Raw genomic sequence first — 15,250 nt, forward strand, 5'->3', positions numbered from 1 at the left:
AAGTATCATAACTGCTAACATACTACATTTGCTTTGATGACAGCTGCTCTGAAACATATTCACCATGTAGGTGAGGCCTTTAAAAGGATCACTTTGCCCTAGTGGTTTCAGCATGTGAGCTCCCTCTATGTGAAGTCCATCATGTTTGAACAGGTGGGGAAGGAAATTGCCCTCCTAGCTGACAGGATATCGGCAATTCTACTCAGTCTTGGTCTGTGTTTGATTGTGCAGGAACATTTCAATCCAAAAAGTAGTTTAAGCGTTGCTAACCACTGATGTCGTGCCGAGGTTAAAGGGAGAAACCATTTTCAATCAGGCTAAGCCTGCCTCTGGACTGGAATGCACCACACTCATGCAGACTTGCAGGCACTCTCACAAAGCCACTTTTGTTTCGTTCTATTCCTGTTCCTATGGCCCTACATCCCCATTGATGGCGAGCTTCATGCGGGGAGCTGAAACCTGAACTGCAGCTATAAGAAGCGTTTCCTCTAGCCATGGGCCTGTGGCAAGCTGTGCCTGTTTGATTTAAGATTCAAGACCAATCAGTGCTTTTATGGGTATGCATATAAAACACACATTGATTTAAACAAGTGAGTGCACACTTCACACAACATTATACATGTGAATATAATGCCTATGCAAAAAGGCTGCATGAGCCATTATTTACACTGCTGTAAATCAGTGACAGTAACAATTCATGAATAGTGAAAGTATGAATGAAATGTGTTCAAGGACATAATTCTGGTAAGTTATTTGTTATTGATTTACCATTCTTGCTTATTTTCACTGTTTTATGAATGTAAACAACAACACATTTTTTAAGTAATTGAATAACCTCAACTGAGTCCTCAATTCCTCTTGATCCAAATGCATGTTCTGTCTGAAGCAGTCACTGACTATGACCCTTAACTAACAAAAACAACAAAAATGCAAGCATCCAAAAGGAGTTCAACAAGCATAATAATGACTACTACGCATCACAAATATCGGGCAGATTCAAGTTGTCTGGAAAATGCAACTTTAGAAGCATGGAATTAGCTTGGATGTCATAACAAAGACTTTGAATTGTCATAAATGGCATATTGGGATGCTGTAGGAAAGAGATGAGATAATTATAGGAATCATTTGTTTATAGAACGCGTGACTGAGAGAGTCTTTATTGTGGATTCCTGTGCCTTTTTATACCATTTTACCTGTTAAAGCACAGATGTAGAAAAATGCATTGCTGTGTTAAGAGACCTGTAGGGTGTTGAGAGGGCATGTTTGAACAAAGAGATTTTGCTGTTATGCTTTGACTTATTCAGAACATTTATATTTCAATCAAGATATATGTCTTAAAGTAACACTATGTAACAATTTTACCTTACAGCTTTCAAATCCTTTTGATGGTACACTGACTCATAATAGGGAGAGTGGCATCTCCCGGACCTCCTGTTGCACCATAGAACTTTGTACCAGGCTAGAGAATGGAGTCTCTCAGAAGTATTAGCTGCCCAGGTATTCATCACTCTGTGAGAACCTGTGTAGGCAAATAATGCAACAAGGCAATGCTCCTCAACGTGAAATTGCAAATAACTTTTTTTTTGTGATTTGATTGTGAAACTAAGATAAAATAAACATGTCTTTTTATATCTCTTTTTACTCATCTCTACCAGGGGTGCCAATAAAAGAGGAGGGTGCTCGAAAAGGAAAAAGTCAGCAATTGTGCTCTATGACAGTGAGAGTTGCCAATTCGTAGCCTGGACCACAGACTGCAGAAATATGGAGTACCTTGTGTCTGTATACTAACATTCAATGCATGTTTGTGGTCTTCTTTAATGACTGATAGGCCTACTATTAGTTAGTGCAAGTTACTCTTTGATTATGACCCACATGATGGCAATGATATGAAAAAGAAGATGAAATTATCCGCAAAACTACCTTATGTAAGTAATGGAGCAGTTCTGAATATGATTAAATATTAATCTGTTTATTTAGGTTCAGGAATTACAAAAATAAATCTGTGCATCTGTAGAAATTATCTGAAAAGAAAAATATGTTGTTGATAAAAGTTAAACTTAATTTATTACACATAAAAATCAGTCATTTTTTATTTTGAGATATTATTACATGTAAAATAAAGACTAAAGAATACACAATCGTGTTGATTCTTTTGGAGTACAGTGGAAAGCTATACCGTACACCAACCTTTTGATAGTGGTCACAGACAAAACCAAGCAAGCAAAGGTTTCACCTCTCCCTTCAATTGACCTCAATAAATTTTGTTTATTATCTAGAACACATATGTTCCGAATGAGGAATCTGAGACACAATTTGAAGACGCGTTTCTCACAGAGGGAGGGTGTTTCCCCCAGTGCCTTTGCGATTCAACACTGCTCTGAGAACACAGTACGCGCCTTATGGCACAGCAGCAGCTCTGCAAGTCTGCTTTCCCATACACATGCCGACCTGCTGTTCGCCTGCTCTCTACCTTTTCCCATAATCAGATACACCCTTTGAGAGAAAGAGCTAGAGGAGCAGAGGCCAAACGAACTCAATCATGACGGCCTACGCTCCACAGATGAGCCCATCTCCACAGCAACAACATCAATCAGAGACACATTTGGAGTTACACCCAGGCCCAACCAGAGCACATTTTGCGCATTATGGCGCGATGTTATTGAATTTTCCCATGGCTTTCTCCTCTTCAAACACTCTGCCTGGGCGGTTGCTCTCTAATGACATCAACACAATGCCATCCAGAAGGCTGGGCTGGCTCTGCCCACAGCGAGAAAACAGCTGATGCTAAAATAATAATACGCTGTCTGTCTTATACACTCATGATGTTAATGTGAATCATATCCTGTTACAGCCCACACTGATTGTTTGGTTCTCCGCCTTAATTAAATTAAATACACGTGATAAATGTTCATTTAAAAAAAAAAAACGAAAGTCCTCATTACGCACAAGTGTTTACTGTAGTGGTTATGATTTATCTGTTATGTCACCATCTCACTCAACATTTATTAACATCTTATAATTTATAGACATAATATGCTTCAGCTCTCTTACCCACTGGCCACAGATTACAAACTAGATGCACGACTGTTGGTTATGAAACCACCTGAAATGACTCCCCATAAATAAATAATGTTTTGCTAATGCAACAAGTTCGGTTAATGTCTTTCTTTACATAGGAAACAGCAGCATTCATAAATTCAGTTCCTTCAAGTTCAACAAAGGGTACCAGTTCATAAATATATTCAGAACGAGCAGCTTGGGAAAGTTTGCTCCATGGCTGTTTATGTAACAGTTCAGTATATCTCAGTTCAGTCCAGTTCAGTGCTCCTTTGTCCATGCAAACTCCCTCGGTAGGATTCTTGCACATCCCGTAATGGCGGTCACTGGCTTGAGTCTGTTGGGACGGTGAAGAATTTCTCTGGACCAGTCTCCAAAAAGTGTGTAATCCTCTCCATTCATGGTGTAGGGCTCACAACAGCTGAACATTGTACTATGTCAGTTCCCTTTCATTTGACCTCAGAAAGTTGGGAATGCACTGGCAGACTAAATGACTGTAGTAGGAGCCACTCGGGCACTTCCTGTGAGGATCTTTGCATGGCAGCCGATAACAGCTTCATAGAAAGGGAAATACAGAGGCAGTTGTTAGTGTAAACCACAGACACAGTCAAGAACTTATGTATCTGAGGTTAAAAGGTTATCGATGTGGGTTGCGAAAGGGCGGTTCAGTGGTTAGCCAATGGCCGTCAGGGGAAAAGAAAATCATCTGGCTTTAACATAAAGTGTGTCTCCTCTGGGAGGCATGTGGGGGGAAACAGTAAATCTCCCAAGTCACGTCAATATCATAATTCAGTACACAGTGGAGCAGAAAAGACATGAAAGACACACACAGACAACACAGACATGAAATGTCTTCTCTGATATACATGTTCATGTCTTCTCTGATATACAGTCACAGAAGACATGAACAATGTCTTCTCTGACTGTACATGCAGTGTGTGGTGTAGTCTTGAAGTCTTTTGTGGTGTAGTGATACTGTGAAACACCCTGTGAACTACTCTCGCCGTGTAGACTCACCTGCAGTTGTCAGCTTTGAACTTTTTGCCCAGTAGCATGCAGGTCTGCTCGCTCTTCTTGCACTGGCAGAGGCAAGTCTCCGGGTCCAGCGGCTGGCTAGCAGGACACTGGACCTGGCACAAGCTGCCACACTCAGGGTCCCAGCGCCTGTTGGGTGGGCAGGAGGGTGCCTCGGTGCCTGGCGGGACCTCGCACTCACAAGTGTCCTCGTCCAGCCGCCACCCAGGACCGCAGCTGGCAGCGGTCAGCCCGTTCTGGCACACGCAGCCACACTGCTCAGGGTCCCAGCGCCTGTTGGGTGGGCAGGGGGGCGTCTCGGGGCCTGCCGGGACCTCGCACACGCACTCGCAAGCGTCCTCGTCCAGCCGCCACCCAGGGCCGCAGCTGGCCGCGGTCAGCCCGTTCTGGCAAACGCAGTCGCAGCTCTCCTCGTCCAGCAGTTTATTTGGCCCACACAACTCCAGCAGGGCTGGAGTCCCCGGGCTCTATTCCAGATGGACAAAATGAGAGAATGACATTATTCTTATTTTATTTATTATTCACGTTTTTCCTCTTTTCTTTTTGCACTAAGTTACTCCTCACATGTGTGTGTAGCCTGTGCTGCAGAGAAGGCTTGGCTGTCCTCGCCCTGGCTGGAACGAGTTGCTGTGCCGCTTCGTGCTAAGCACAACAGCTTGTGCGCAACGGCAGTTCACTCACCCAGCTCTTGTTCTGACAAGGACAGTAGATCCGCTGGAACACACTTGCAGCCCAGCTCGTCCCACACGAAGCCAGCACTGCAGGCCTCCTCCGGCTGGGGACACCTGGGAGAGAACCAAGGGGTTCGAGAAAGGGTCAAGAAAGATTGTGACCTCACAGAGCAAAACATGCCATGGAGTGTGTTCTGGGCAGGGGGGGATTGGGGGGTGGTGGCAGCAGGTGGTTTTAGTTCACAGCTGGAGAGCAATCCAGAAACTGCCCCCCCCATACACCCCACCCTGCCCTGGCTCACAGCCCACTCACAGTGGTCTGAAGCCTGCCAGTGAGTGAGCTGGCCCAGGGTTTTTGGGGCTGAGAGGCAGAAGGAGATTCTGGGCCTCTGCTCAACGATTCTTCCTTGAAATAACATTTATCAGACCCTCCTTCACACACACACACACACACACACACACACAAACATGAGACACACCATATCCATTCACCACAGGAACAGACATTCAGTTTTCCTTTGGAGTTATGTAAGCATCTGGCATTTCCTACCAGGTATCTTTATCTTAACATTGCACACTGCTTTCATTGTGCAATGCATTTACACATTGATTTGAGGAGGGGGAGACTCACAGTGTTGGCTGCTCATCAAGAGACCTCCTGATGATTGAGTGTCTCGGCCTCTTTGCCAGACATTCACAGGAGGTGTGGTTGACTACGGACACCATGACCACAGTCCGCTCCATCCGTGGAGGAGACAACTCCAGGAGCTGTGACAAGAAAAACCCAGCGGAGAACAAAAATAGGTGGAGGGAAGATTACAAGAATTTCCTTGCTAAACACCAACATGAAACAAATAGTTAACTTATAGTTAAAAGGTTCATTTATAGTCATGAGGAAAACAAGTGACATCATATAATATTATAGATGTAAATACTTATTCAGTGTGGTATACACTGCAAACATTCTTAGTCAATGCACAGCAGTATTTAAGCTTCTGCGTGTCATAAGGGTATTGTAAAAAATGTATGCTCAGTTCCATATGTATGTGTGCTGCATTCTGGTGCTCTTACTGTTTTGTTTACCAGTGTATAACTGGTGTTGGTACAGTGGAAGGCCTCACTGGGACAGCACCCTCCACATCGATGGACGCCCACACACCGGGGAAGGTAAAATCGACTGGTGCTGTCCGGAAATTCCTTAGACACTTCCAGACACACCTCTCGTGGACGGCATATTGTTCGCTGGATCTCCTCCAAAATGACTAAGTAAATTAAGGATGTTGCATAATGTCCTGTTAGAATTTTCCAGTAGTTTGGTCATTTTTGTGTTTCTTATTGAAATCTAGGCCTATTAAATTCCAAGGGCTCTGAGTCTGCAGTGCTTTATATGTTTCACAAAGGGTACCATTGTTGACCATTACCAGAGGGGTCTAAAGGCATATCTTTTAGCATGCACTTAGTTTATTAAGCGTTTCTTATGTGTTATGGTTTGTATATTATAATATTTGCTTATTTTAATTAGGCTTTTGATTGAATTCACATTGTTGTTTATTATTGCTATTCTCCTTAATGTAGTCTTACCAACATTTTAAATGGTTCACTGTTAAATTTAACTATTGTATTGTTTTTATTTGTATGTCCCTTTGGACAAAAGCGCCTGCCAAATCCCATAACCATAGCCATAACCCTTACCACCTACAGCACTGGAGTTAGATTTGCCTAAGATACATTAAAACCAACGCCCTGTCGTTAAAACTTTGCTTAACAATTTAGCTTCCTTGAAAGACCCACCGGCACCAATTGTAGCTTCCCTCACCTCACATGGCCGTTACTTTACAAATACCTAACTATACAGCCATTGTTCCTAGAGGTACATTCCTGCAATGGGATTGACCTGCTGCCAGAGGCATGAGAGGCTAACTTGCTAACAAAAAAGGGTGCTAACATTAGTCAGCATGTCACCTGAGGCATTGCGCAATGTGATTTACACCTCATAAAGCATACAGCTACCAGTATCAGGTAGTATCAGGAGAAAGGAGGAAAATGCGATCCGTTCTGGATCCTGTACCTGTACACAGACATACTCTTCCTCTACCCATGCGCTTCAATATACCTGACTGAAGTCGGTATAATTAAGAAGCTGTTGACTGATTTGCTAAACACTGCCACTGATGAGTTCATGCATGCCGACCAGGAGAGGCTGGCAGCCAAGGAGGGAAGAGGGACAGGATTGAAAAGAATCCCTGCTCTGGTCTAAGACTTTGGTGCACCATACTGCAAGGTATTCTGGTATAGTGCTACATAAATTGATCCACATCTGTGCAAGTAAGGCCAGATCGGCCACTGAATAAGTGTTTGAGAAATCAGCAGCACTTACTGGTTCATGGACCACTACCACCACATACATTTTTGTGGAAGTAATTTTATGAGTGCTGGGAATTCCATCTCTCTGGACTGTGCTAGACATTCACACTAACCTCCCTTCTTAGATGTGCCATGTTGCAGGAAGTCTCAGTGTTGCTTTGCTGGCATATCTCAAAATATTTAAATCATTGAATTCAATTCAGGACTTGCAATTGCAGGGTAATATTGTTTAACAAATGCCTAATTTTGTGAATCTGATCATTTGTTTTTGTCTGGAGGCAACCTTCAGGACATTTGGAGTAAACAAGATAATTTTTAAAAGAGCCTGTAATTTAAACAGAAGAGAGCATGGTGCTCTTGCCAGATTGGCCCTGGGTTTTTTAAAAGAAAAGCCTACTATCCTACTATCCTACTCTCTGTGCCTCCAAGGTTTTCTCAACCTCATGTTCAAAGTTACATCTCCCTTCACTAGAATATAATGGACCTAAAATAAGATATAGACTTAAATCCTAGCTGACTTTATGTACAGTGTTTTCGGGGATGTATCTGAAGCTGAGGGACATTTTAAAATCTAACCATCAAAAGTGCCATCATCCTTGAACAGAGCCAGTTGCCGTGGCGTCCTCCACATGTCTTCATCAGCGTACTGGGGAGATGCTGTGCGCTCCGATCTCCTCTGCAAGCAGCGCTGCCTCAACCTGTATGCTGGATACAGTACTTCTAACAACTCATCCAAGCTGGATACCCCAAGTGTTAAGTCCTCAACTGTAGTAACCTATGGTAAGGGAAGAGATTCTTGTTATTGTTAGATCAACATTACATTAATGATTACACGTAGGGGAAATGCATCAACAACATCACATACATACAAGCCCACATACACATGCATACATGGAATCAACATTATGCAGCTATTTCCAATATAACTCTATACACTATATCAGGGCTACTCAACTTCATTACCATGTAGGCGAGACAGGAAAACCACTGGGTCTTCACGGGCCGCCCAAAATATGGTGTTGCTAAAATTATTCCTATTGTGACTAGTCAAGAGACATGCGTTCATGAGTACCCAGCTACATTTAAAAAGTTCAGTAAAAGATATTCACAAACACTGGATGGGGTGGACATTCCTTTATTCTGAGATGTATCAAAAAGCTCTAAAAACTATTCCAAACAGACATAAGGTGCTTATAGAGCAGGTCCATAAAGATTATTTGTAAAATAAACCTGTTAGACAGTATCCTGACTATTTTATTGATTATATTATAGTCATGGTAGCCAGATTTGAAGTCGAATAGGCCTGCGCTTTACATACTCACATTAAAACCTACAGCATGCATGTCCCTATATGCACATCAATGTACATCGTCACTGAATCACTCATATAATCACTCATACATATTTTCACAAACATAGTTAAGCTTCAGGTAACGCTTTAGGTAAGGGAACACACATTAACCATTAAGACAGAAGTAGTAGGTGCATATCAGTGTTCAGCAAGGTTGTATTAAGCATCATTGCACATTTATTAGGTGTTTATTCATACTAAATAGATATTTTACTCTTGGTAAACCTTTAATAAGCAACTAGTTAAAGCAACACCAAAGCACTTTTCCTCTGTCGCACACATGCTATTTGTTTATCCAGCACTGGCTTTGCAAATAACAATGTCCACAGACAAAGTATGTTGCATGATTTTATGAAAGTATGATGTATTGTGACATCAGAAGCAAGTCAAATTGGTAGTCTCTTATGTCTCATTCCATTGAACTACAGATTCGCTACCCGATCTGGCACACTTGTTTAGTGCGGTTATAGCCGATAGAGGGTCGCGAAGCGAATGCAGAAGTGCCGTTCACCTTGTTACGAGTTGATGAACCACTGAAGCGATTTTGGAAACATTATTTTAAGGTACAAAAAACTTGTAAGTGTTGCTTTAATCTGGATCCGTGCTTGCTGGTATGCTTGCAATGTAATAGAAGGCTATAACGTTTATATTTTGATCCATACTATATATCAATAACCTCAAAATAAGCCCAACTAATTGCTTTTTATGGATTTAAAAGAATAAATCACCTATTTGGCAAGAATAAGAAATTGCTGAATAAAGCAAATGTGTAATGACATTTAATACACACCTTATTGAGCAGTAAACATACACATATTACCTATGAATTAATGGCTAACATGTGTTCCCTAAATTAAATAGTTCCCAAACTTAATTTTATGTTTCTTTCTTTTTATTATGCTATGATTGACTATGCTGGTGACTACACTGATATGGTATCTACACCTGGTAGGCTGTCCCATAATACAGTAAAGGTACTGTAAAATTGTCAAAGAACATTTTGGGAGGCTGCAGTCCTGGCAGAAGAACTGGACATTACTACACGCTGTTCCTGAAAACCTCTGCTCTCATTTCATGGTGCTATTGTCACAAGGTAACTTTATAACCAAGGTGGACATTCTGGCAGCATATCAATGGAAGTGGAGTTGAGACAAAGCGCTCCGTCTGGACCATAAGAAAACAATGCACAGGGAGCTCATGTTTTTCCACTGGGTTCAGCCAAGTTCCTCTCAGAGATAAGAAGCCAGGTTGTCCCATTTGTTATGGTGGCCAGTACAGCCTGGTGTATGCTATTATACAGACTTTGGACATGGGCCAGTGTTGATACTGTAGGCAATGTCTTTCATAGCCGGCTGTTTTATGTAACGAGCGTATTGGTTGATCTAATATTTCACTAAATCCTTCTTGGATCGCGTAACATGATGTCATGCCTTTGGACCGGAATGAAATGGCTTATCTGCCACCTGCCACCTGCTGTGACCACAGCATGTCTGCGTGCGGTCCTCATCCAATGGAAACATGGCATTTGCCAAAGGATTCTTGGGTTGTTCCCCAGAAGCACCAATCCAGACATCCAGAGGTACAGTTGAGGATTACAGGAAGATAGTCAACTGGTCTGTGCAGCCAGCCTCTTTACAATTCTAATTAATGCCCAGTGGGTTAAAGGCATCATATCACCAAATGTGATTAAGTGAGTTTTTTAAAATCACAAAGATGTGAAATGGAATTTGTGATCTAGATAATTCATATGGCTATATCTTTTCTTTACACATCTGTGATGCTATAGAAATGACACTGAGGTCATACATGTTATTGTTGACCCAAAGTAATATCTGCCATCTGTAGCATTCCTGGCTCTAGTTGTATACTCATTACTCTGACCTTGTTTATAAATAATGTAAACAATTACAGTGCATCTACTTGTGCCCGCAATCTTCAAACTAGGTGTAAAATCATGTGAATCCTGACATTATTGAGCAAGAACATTTCTTGGAGAGCCAGACCAATCTGTCTGAGAGTTTCACAAATGTTGTTGCATATTTTAATAATGTTTAGGGAAATTAACATTTGTACTCACTTACCAATGTAGCAACGTATCTGGTTAAATTGATAGAGACAATTAACATCAAGAGATATATAATTCCACTGTTTTCAAAAGCTTGTCCTATTCTCATGTCATGTCTTACCTCTGTTTCCTCCTTGCCTGGATAGTAATCCCCATATTCATATCCACAGACACAGGTAATGCTGAGAATCCTTAGGAACAGAACAAGCATCCACATAGTGTGTCCGTGATGGGAGGGAGGGAAGGGAAAGATAAGGATCTGCCGATGCCCCCGGAGATCGCACTGGAACTATCTCATCCCGGTACTCCAGTCCTCCCGCTCCCAAGTGCGGCACATTCCTCTCCAGGCTGAAGTCAGTCCACTGTGTGGTGCCTCCCAGCCTTGCATTCTTCCTGTGAAGCGTTCACTCTCTATCTCTCTCTCCTTTCACTCTCTCTCTCCCTCTCTCTCTCTCTCTCTCTCTCTCTCTCTGTCTCTCTTCTGTTTCTCTCTGATCTAAATCACTATGTGCCATGAACCACATTTACTTCCTCCAAAAGTATCTTGCTTCTCAATGATTACCAAGGTAAAGAGTGCGGTGAGGGAAATTTCCAGTATGAACTGATTTTCAGGCAGTTGCCGTGAGTCATGGGAAACGCTGGGTTCGGTCAATTGCCCTGGAGGCAGAGAGAGAGTGTACAGGACAGGCAGACAGACCACCGTGTTGCATGAGTCCAGCCTGATCGGTGGCTAAATAATATCCCGGTCAAGAGGGGAGCGCAGACAGGGCTGAGTTGTCAGTGTGGGCTGATCCTTCCCTTTCACTCCTTTTCTCTCTGGCGCTCTCTTTCTTTTTCTCTCGCTCACTGCCTGCTTTTGGGAGGAGCAGCCACTGGCTTCTTGGAACGTTTAGTGTGATGTGTGTGTGTACGGATGTGTATACATGTATGTGTGTGTTTCTATCTGTGTGTGTGTGTGTGTGTGTGTGTGTGTGTGTGTGTGTGTGTGTGTGTGTACATTGTACATTATAGAGTAGGTGGGCGGGTGTATGTTTATCTGTGTGTATGTGTGTGTGTGTGTGTGTGTGTGGGAACATGTCTTCACATCTGTGTCTGGCTTAAAGTAATTAGGAGAGGTGATGGGTAGGATGGCTGGTTGGGCTGAAGAGCATGTAAATCACCCCCCCCCCCCTATTCTCGCTGCCATTTCCTCCTGAACATGTTGGGGCTGTTCGTCGCCTCTCTGCTGATACACCACTTCTCTTCTCTCTCCCCACTCATCAGCATGGCCCTCTCCAATCTGGGTGGTCTGCTGTGAAGGTGACGTGGAGGACCTCAAGCACTTCTGCTGCTGCTGCTGCTGCTGTGATTGAGCACTATAAAAGCGCTGCATACCTGAACGAATGACCTCCCCGAGGGCTAGTGCGCCGTGGCCCCTCCACGTCCTCAACCTCCCCTTGACCCTTGACCCTTGACCCTTTCGCTGCCAGCACGGCCAATTTGGCATTAATCTGAAGTGTCAAACTGAAATCACGTGTTCTTGGTCTTATCTTCGGCGGTGTTGTTCTCTGTGTTGCCTGGGGTGTCGGGGCAGTGATTGTGGGGGTGGTGTGTGTGTGTGTGTGTGTGTGTGTGTGGGTGGGTGGGGGTCCGTGGTAATGAATGAGTTAAGGGTGTCGTGTTTGAAGTGGGCTCTCAGTGGTTCAGCTCCAGGTGAGGCAGTAAAAATGTAGTCAGGTGTCTCAGGAGAGGGGAAGGGAAATAATAGAGGTAGTATAAATGTGAAAGGAAACATATTTTACTTTAAAAAGGAAAGAAAAAGATTTATCGTCTTGATTGGTGAGTGTGTGTGTGTGTGTGTGTGTGTGTGTGTGTGTGTGTGTGTGTGTCTCTGTGTGTGTGTGTGTGTGTGTGTGTGTGTCTGTGTGTCTGCATGCGTGCATTCTCTCTCACCACATGAATGTGTGTGTGTGTGTGTGTGTGTGTGTGTGTGTGTGTGTGTGTGTGTGTGTGTATGGGTGTGAGAGAAAGATCACAGGCCACAACCTCACATGCACTCAAAACTCAAACTTGTCAGCACAGTCTTCAATCAGCCTCCTCCCTTCTCTCTGGATTAATCCCAGATTTAGTGGCCCTGAAGCCATAATGTAATGACAGTTTATTTCTGCCAATATCTCATTGTTCACAATATCTCCCCAATGTCTCTCAACGATGGTGAAAGTGACAGCATAAACTTGATTATGCATTTGTTTATGCCCATAACCATTACCTTAATTAAGATGTCAATTTCACAGCATGGAAAGTCAAATTAAAGACATCTCAAAGGGACACATTTTTCATTCCTCTAAAGTTATAATCCCAAGTTTATGTAGAGAAGTATCAGAAGCTTCAGGATGACTGGAGAATTAACTCCAACTCTGCGAGCTCAGAGGAATGTGGAATTACACCATCAATTTACTAAGAACAGATCGCCTTTCAGCCATGCCTGTAGCCATGTTTCCTTTTTCATCCTTTATACTGATTGATTCAAGATACGGTGGTGAGTTATAACACGTCGTGTTCTGTTTTCTGAAATGATTTGCACCGAACTACAGTTTTCTGCAGAAATACCATTGTGCACAGTAGCGTGTCTCGTCAGTGAATCGCTGAAATAACAGAGAAATCTGTCCAGATGCAGTGAATCTGCGAAAATGGAGACGTGCCCATGCATGCCTTAAAGTTATGAGGAACTAGATCCTGTGTTGACGAAAATTCTTTGTTGGGGTGAACGGGAGATGGAGCCTTGATGAAAAGGTGAGGGTTATCACCATACAGCACGTAGGCCTGCAGTCTTGTCTGTGTGGTGACACTGATCCCCTGAGTTACACAGAATTCCATTTTGGTGAATTTCAGTATAATTCGGTTTCCTCCCACACAACCTACGTCAATGTCATGGTCAGACGTTTCGACGTCTTCTCCATCATACATTAAAAGTATGCAACACACATTCACAGTCAGCAAGTCAGGAATCAGACACGTAGACATTCGTTTGGCCAGGAGGAAATGACATACTAAACCATCCTGACAGCCAGGGATTTTCCCCCTCTTTGACTTGAAAGGCAGGCAACTACAAGACAGTAACGCTACTTTTTCCACTCGCAGATAGACCATGCCCTCCAGGTCCAGCATTGACTGCATGGCATTAGTCTAATATTAACCCACATACCTGTTAGTTTAGCTGTCATAAAGAGCAACATAAACATGTCTCGTATAATCACAGCAATATCAAAGTTGTATTTTGCCTTGAGGTGACTTTATGATTGCACTATGTAAAAAAATAAAAAAAAGATATGCAAAGAATACAAAGAACTAAGTCTCTGCATTTATCCCATCCGTGAATTAGTGAGCACATAGAGCACACAGCGGCACTCTGGGAGCAGTGAGGGATTAGGGGACTTGCTTAAGGGCACTTTAGCCGTTCCTACTAGTCGGGGATCAAACCGGCAACCCTCCGGTTACAAGCCCAAGACCCTTACCAGTACCGTAAGATGTGGTGCACACAAGACGTTTGATCATCTCTGAGTCACAACATGCAACTCACTCAGGTTTGATTTTCATCCTGTTTTTAACAAAATCACACCGTAATAATGGCTGGTGTATGATGAGTTGAGCTCTCTCCCTTGCTCTCTCTCTCTCTTTCTCTCTCTCTCCCGCTATCCCTTTCTCTCTCAATTTTCAATTTAATTGAGCTTTATTGGCATGAACTTTAGTAACAGTATTGGCAGAGTTCAATTACACACATACTTACATTAGAAAATGACAATTATGTTGAGAAGTGAAATCAAGACACATCTCTATCTATCTATCTATCTATCTATCTATCTCTCTCTCTCTCTCTCTGTATGTGTGTGTGTGTGGGTTCAGTCATATGGAGTCCAACAGTGCCACCTGGTGTAAGTTTCTTATGCCATTGAAAGTGCATGCTGAATGTCAATAACGTTCTTTGTCAGCAGCCACCATAGACATCATAACAATGTCATTAAAATAGCATCACTGCACCAAACTGGTATTTTATAGGACTTCTGTGTCTTTTGAACGATCAACCTGCTTTATATATGTCTGTGCATATTTGTTTAACTTGAATAGTTCATGTTGATAAATTCTGTTTTCTCGCTCTTCTAAATGGGCCAAACTGACAAGTCTTGTGGTTTATAAGGTGCGCCTGTCCGTTTCTGGGTAAAAAGCGTTTGAAAGATTGCACAACAGATGGTTTCAAAAGAGAAGTAGCTGTTGATGCAATGTCTGACTTTTTTTGATGGCATCTCTTAGAAATGTTACTTCCTGCTAATAAAAATAAAATGCATTTCTGCTGTTCCTGTCAGAATTTGAAATAAATCTGACATAAATGTTATTTTGCCCAGTTGCGCAACTTATCTGTCCTGGTTATTGCATGAATATGAAATTATCCACAAGAATGAATCACAAGAACTATGGATGCAAGCAATTGGCTAATAGAAACACTTTCATTTCTAAGTTGGATACAACAGCTTAGATCCAGCAACTAATTAACTGGATCATCTGCCACCTTATTCAGACGAGATATCCCTATGATGTGCAAACAGGTTTCAAGAGAAAGCTTTCAAACTGTTGTAATGTTTTATGCAAACAGCCAGCTTAAAATCTCAATAGGGTGACTATTCAGACTCATTTTGATGCCACACTGACAAAGACAGAGAATTGTCAATATAA

General features: G+C 42.5%; 1 protein-coding gene across 1 annotated transcript; it reads right to left on the minus strand.

The window, feature by feature from the left end:
• Positions 1-1,948: 1,948 nt before the first annotated feature.
• LOC125291363 (vascular endothelial growth factor C-like) lies at positions 1,949-11,417 on the minus strand. Its single transcript, XM_048238085.1, has 7 exons — positions 10,665-11,417; positions 7,704-7,902; positions 5,835-6,025; positions 5,395-5,531; positions 4,770-4,877; positions 4,075-4,557; positions 1,949-3,611 (listed from the first exon to the last, which is right to left on the minus strand). The coding sequence occupies exons 1-7, from the start codon at positions 10,758-10,760 to the stop codon at positions 3,491-3,493; spliced, it is 1,335 nt and encodes a 444-aa protein (XP_048094042.1). The 5' UTR covers positions 10,761-11,417; the 3' UTR covers positions 1,949-3,490.
• Between the last annotated feature and the right edge of the window lie 3,833 nt (positions 11,418-15,250).

The sequence above is a fragment of the Alosa alosa genome, chromosome 2 (assembly GCF_017589495.1).
Source record: "Alosa alosa isolate M-15738 ecotype Scorff River chromosome 2, AALO_Geno_1.1, whole genome shotgun sequence".
Classification (NCBI taxonomy): Eukaryota; Metazoa; Chordata; class Actinopteri; order Clupeiformes; family Clupeidae; genus Alosa; species Alosa alosa.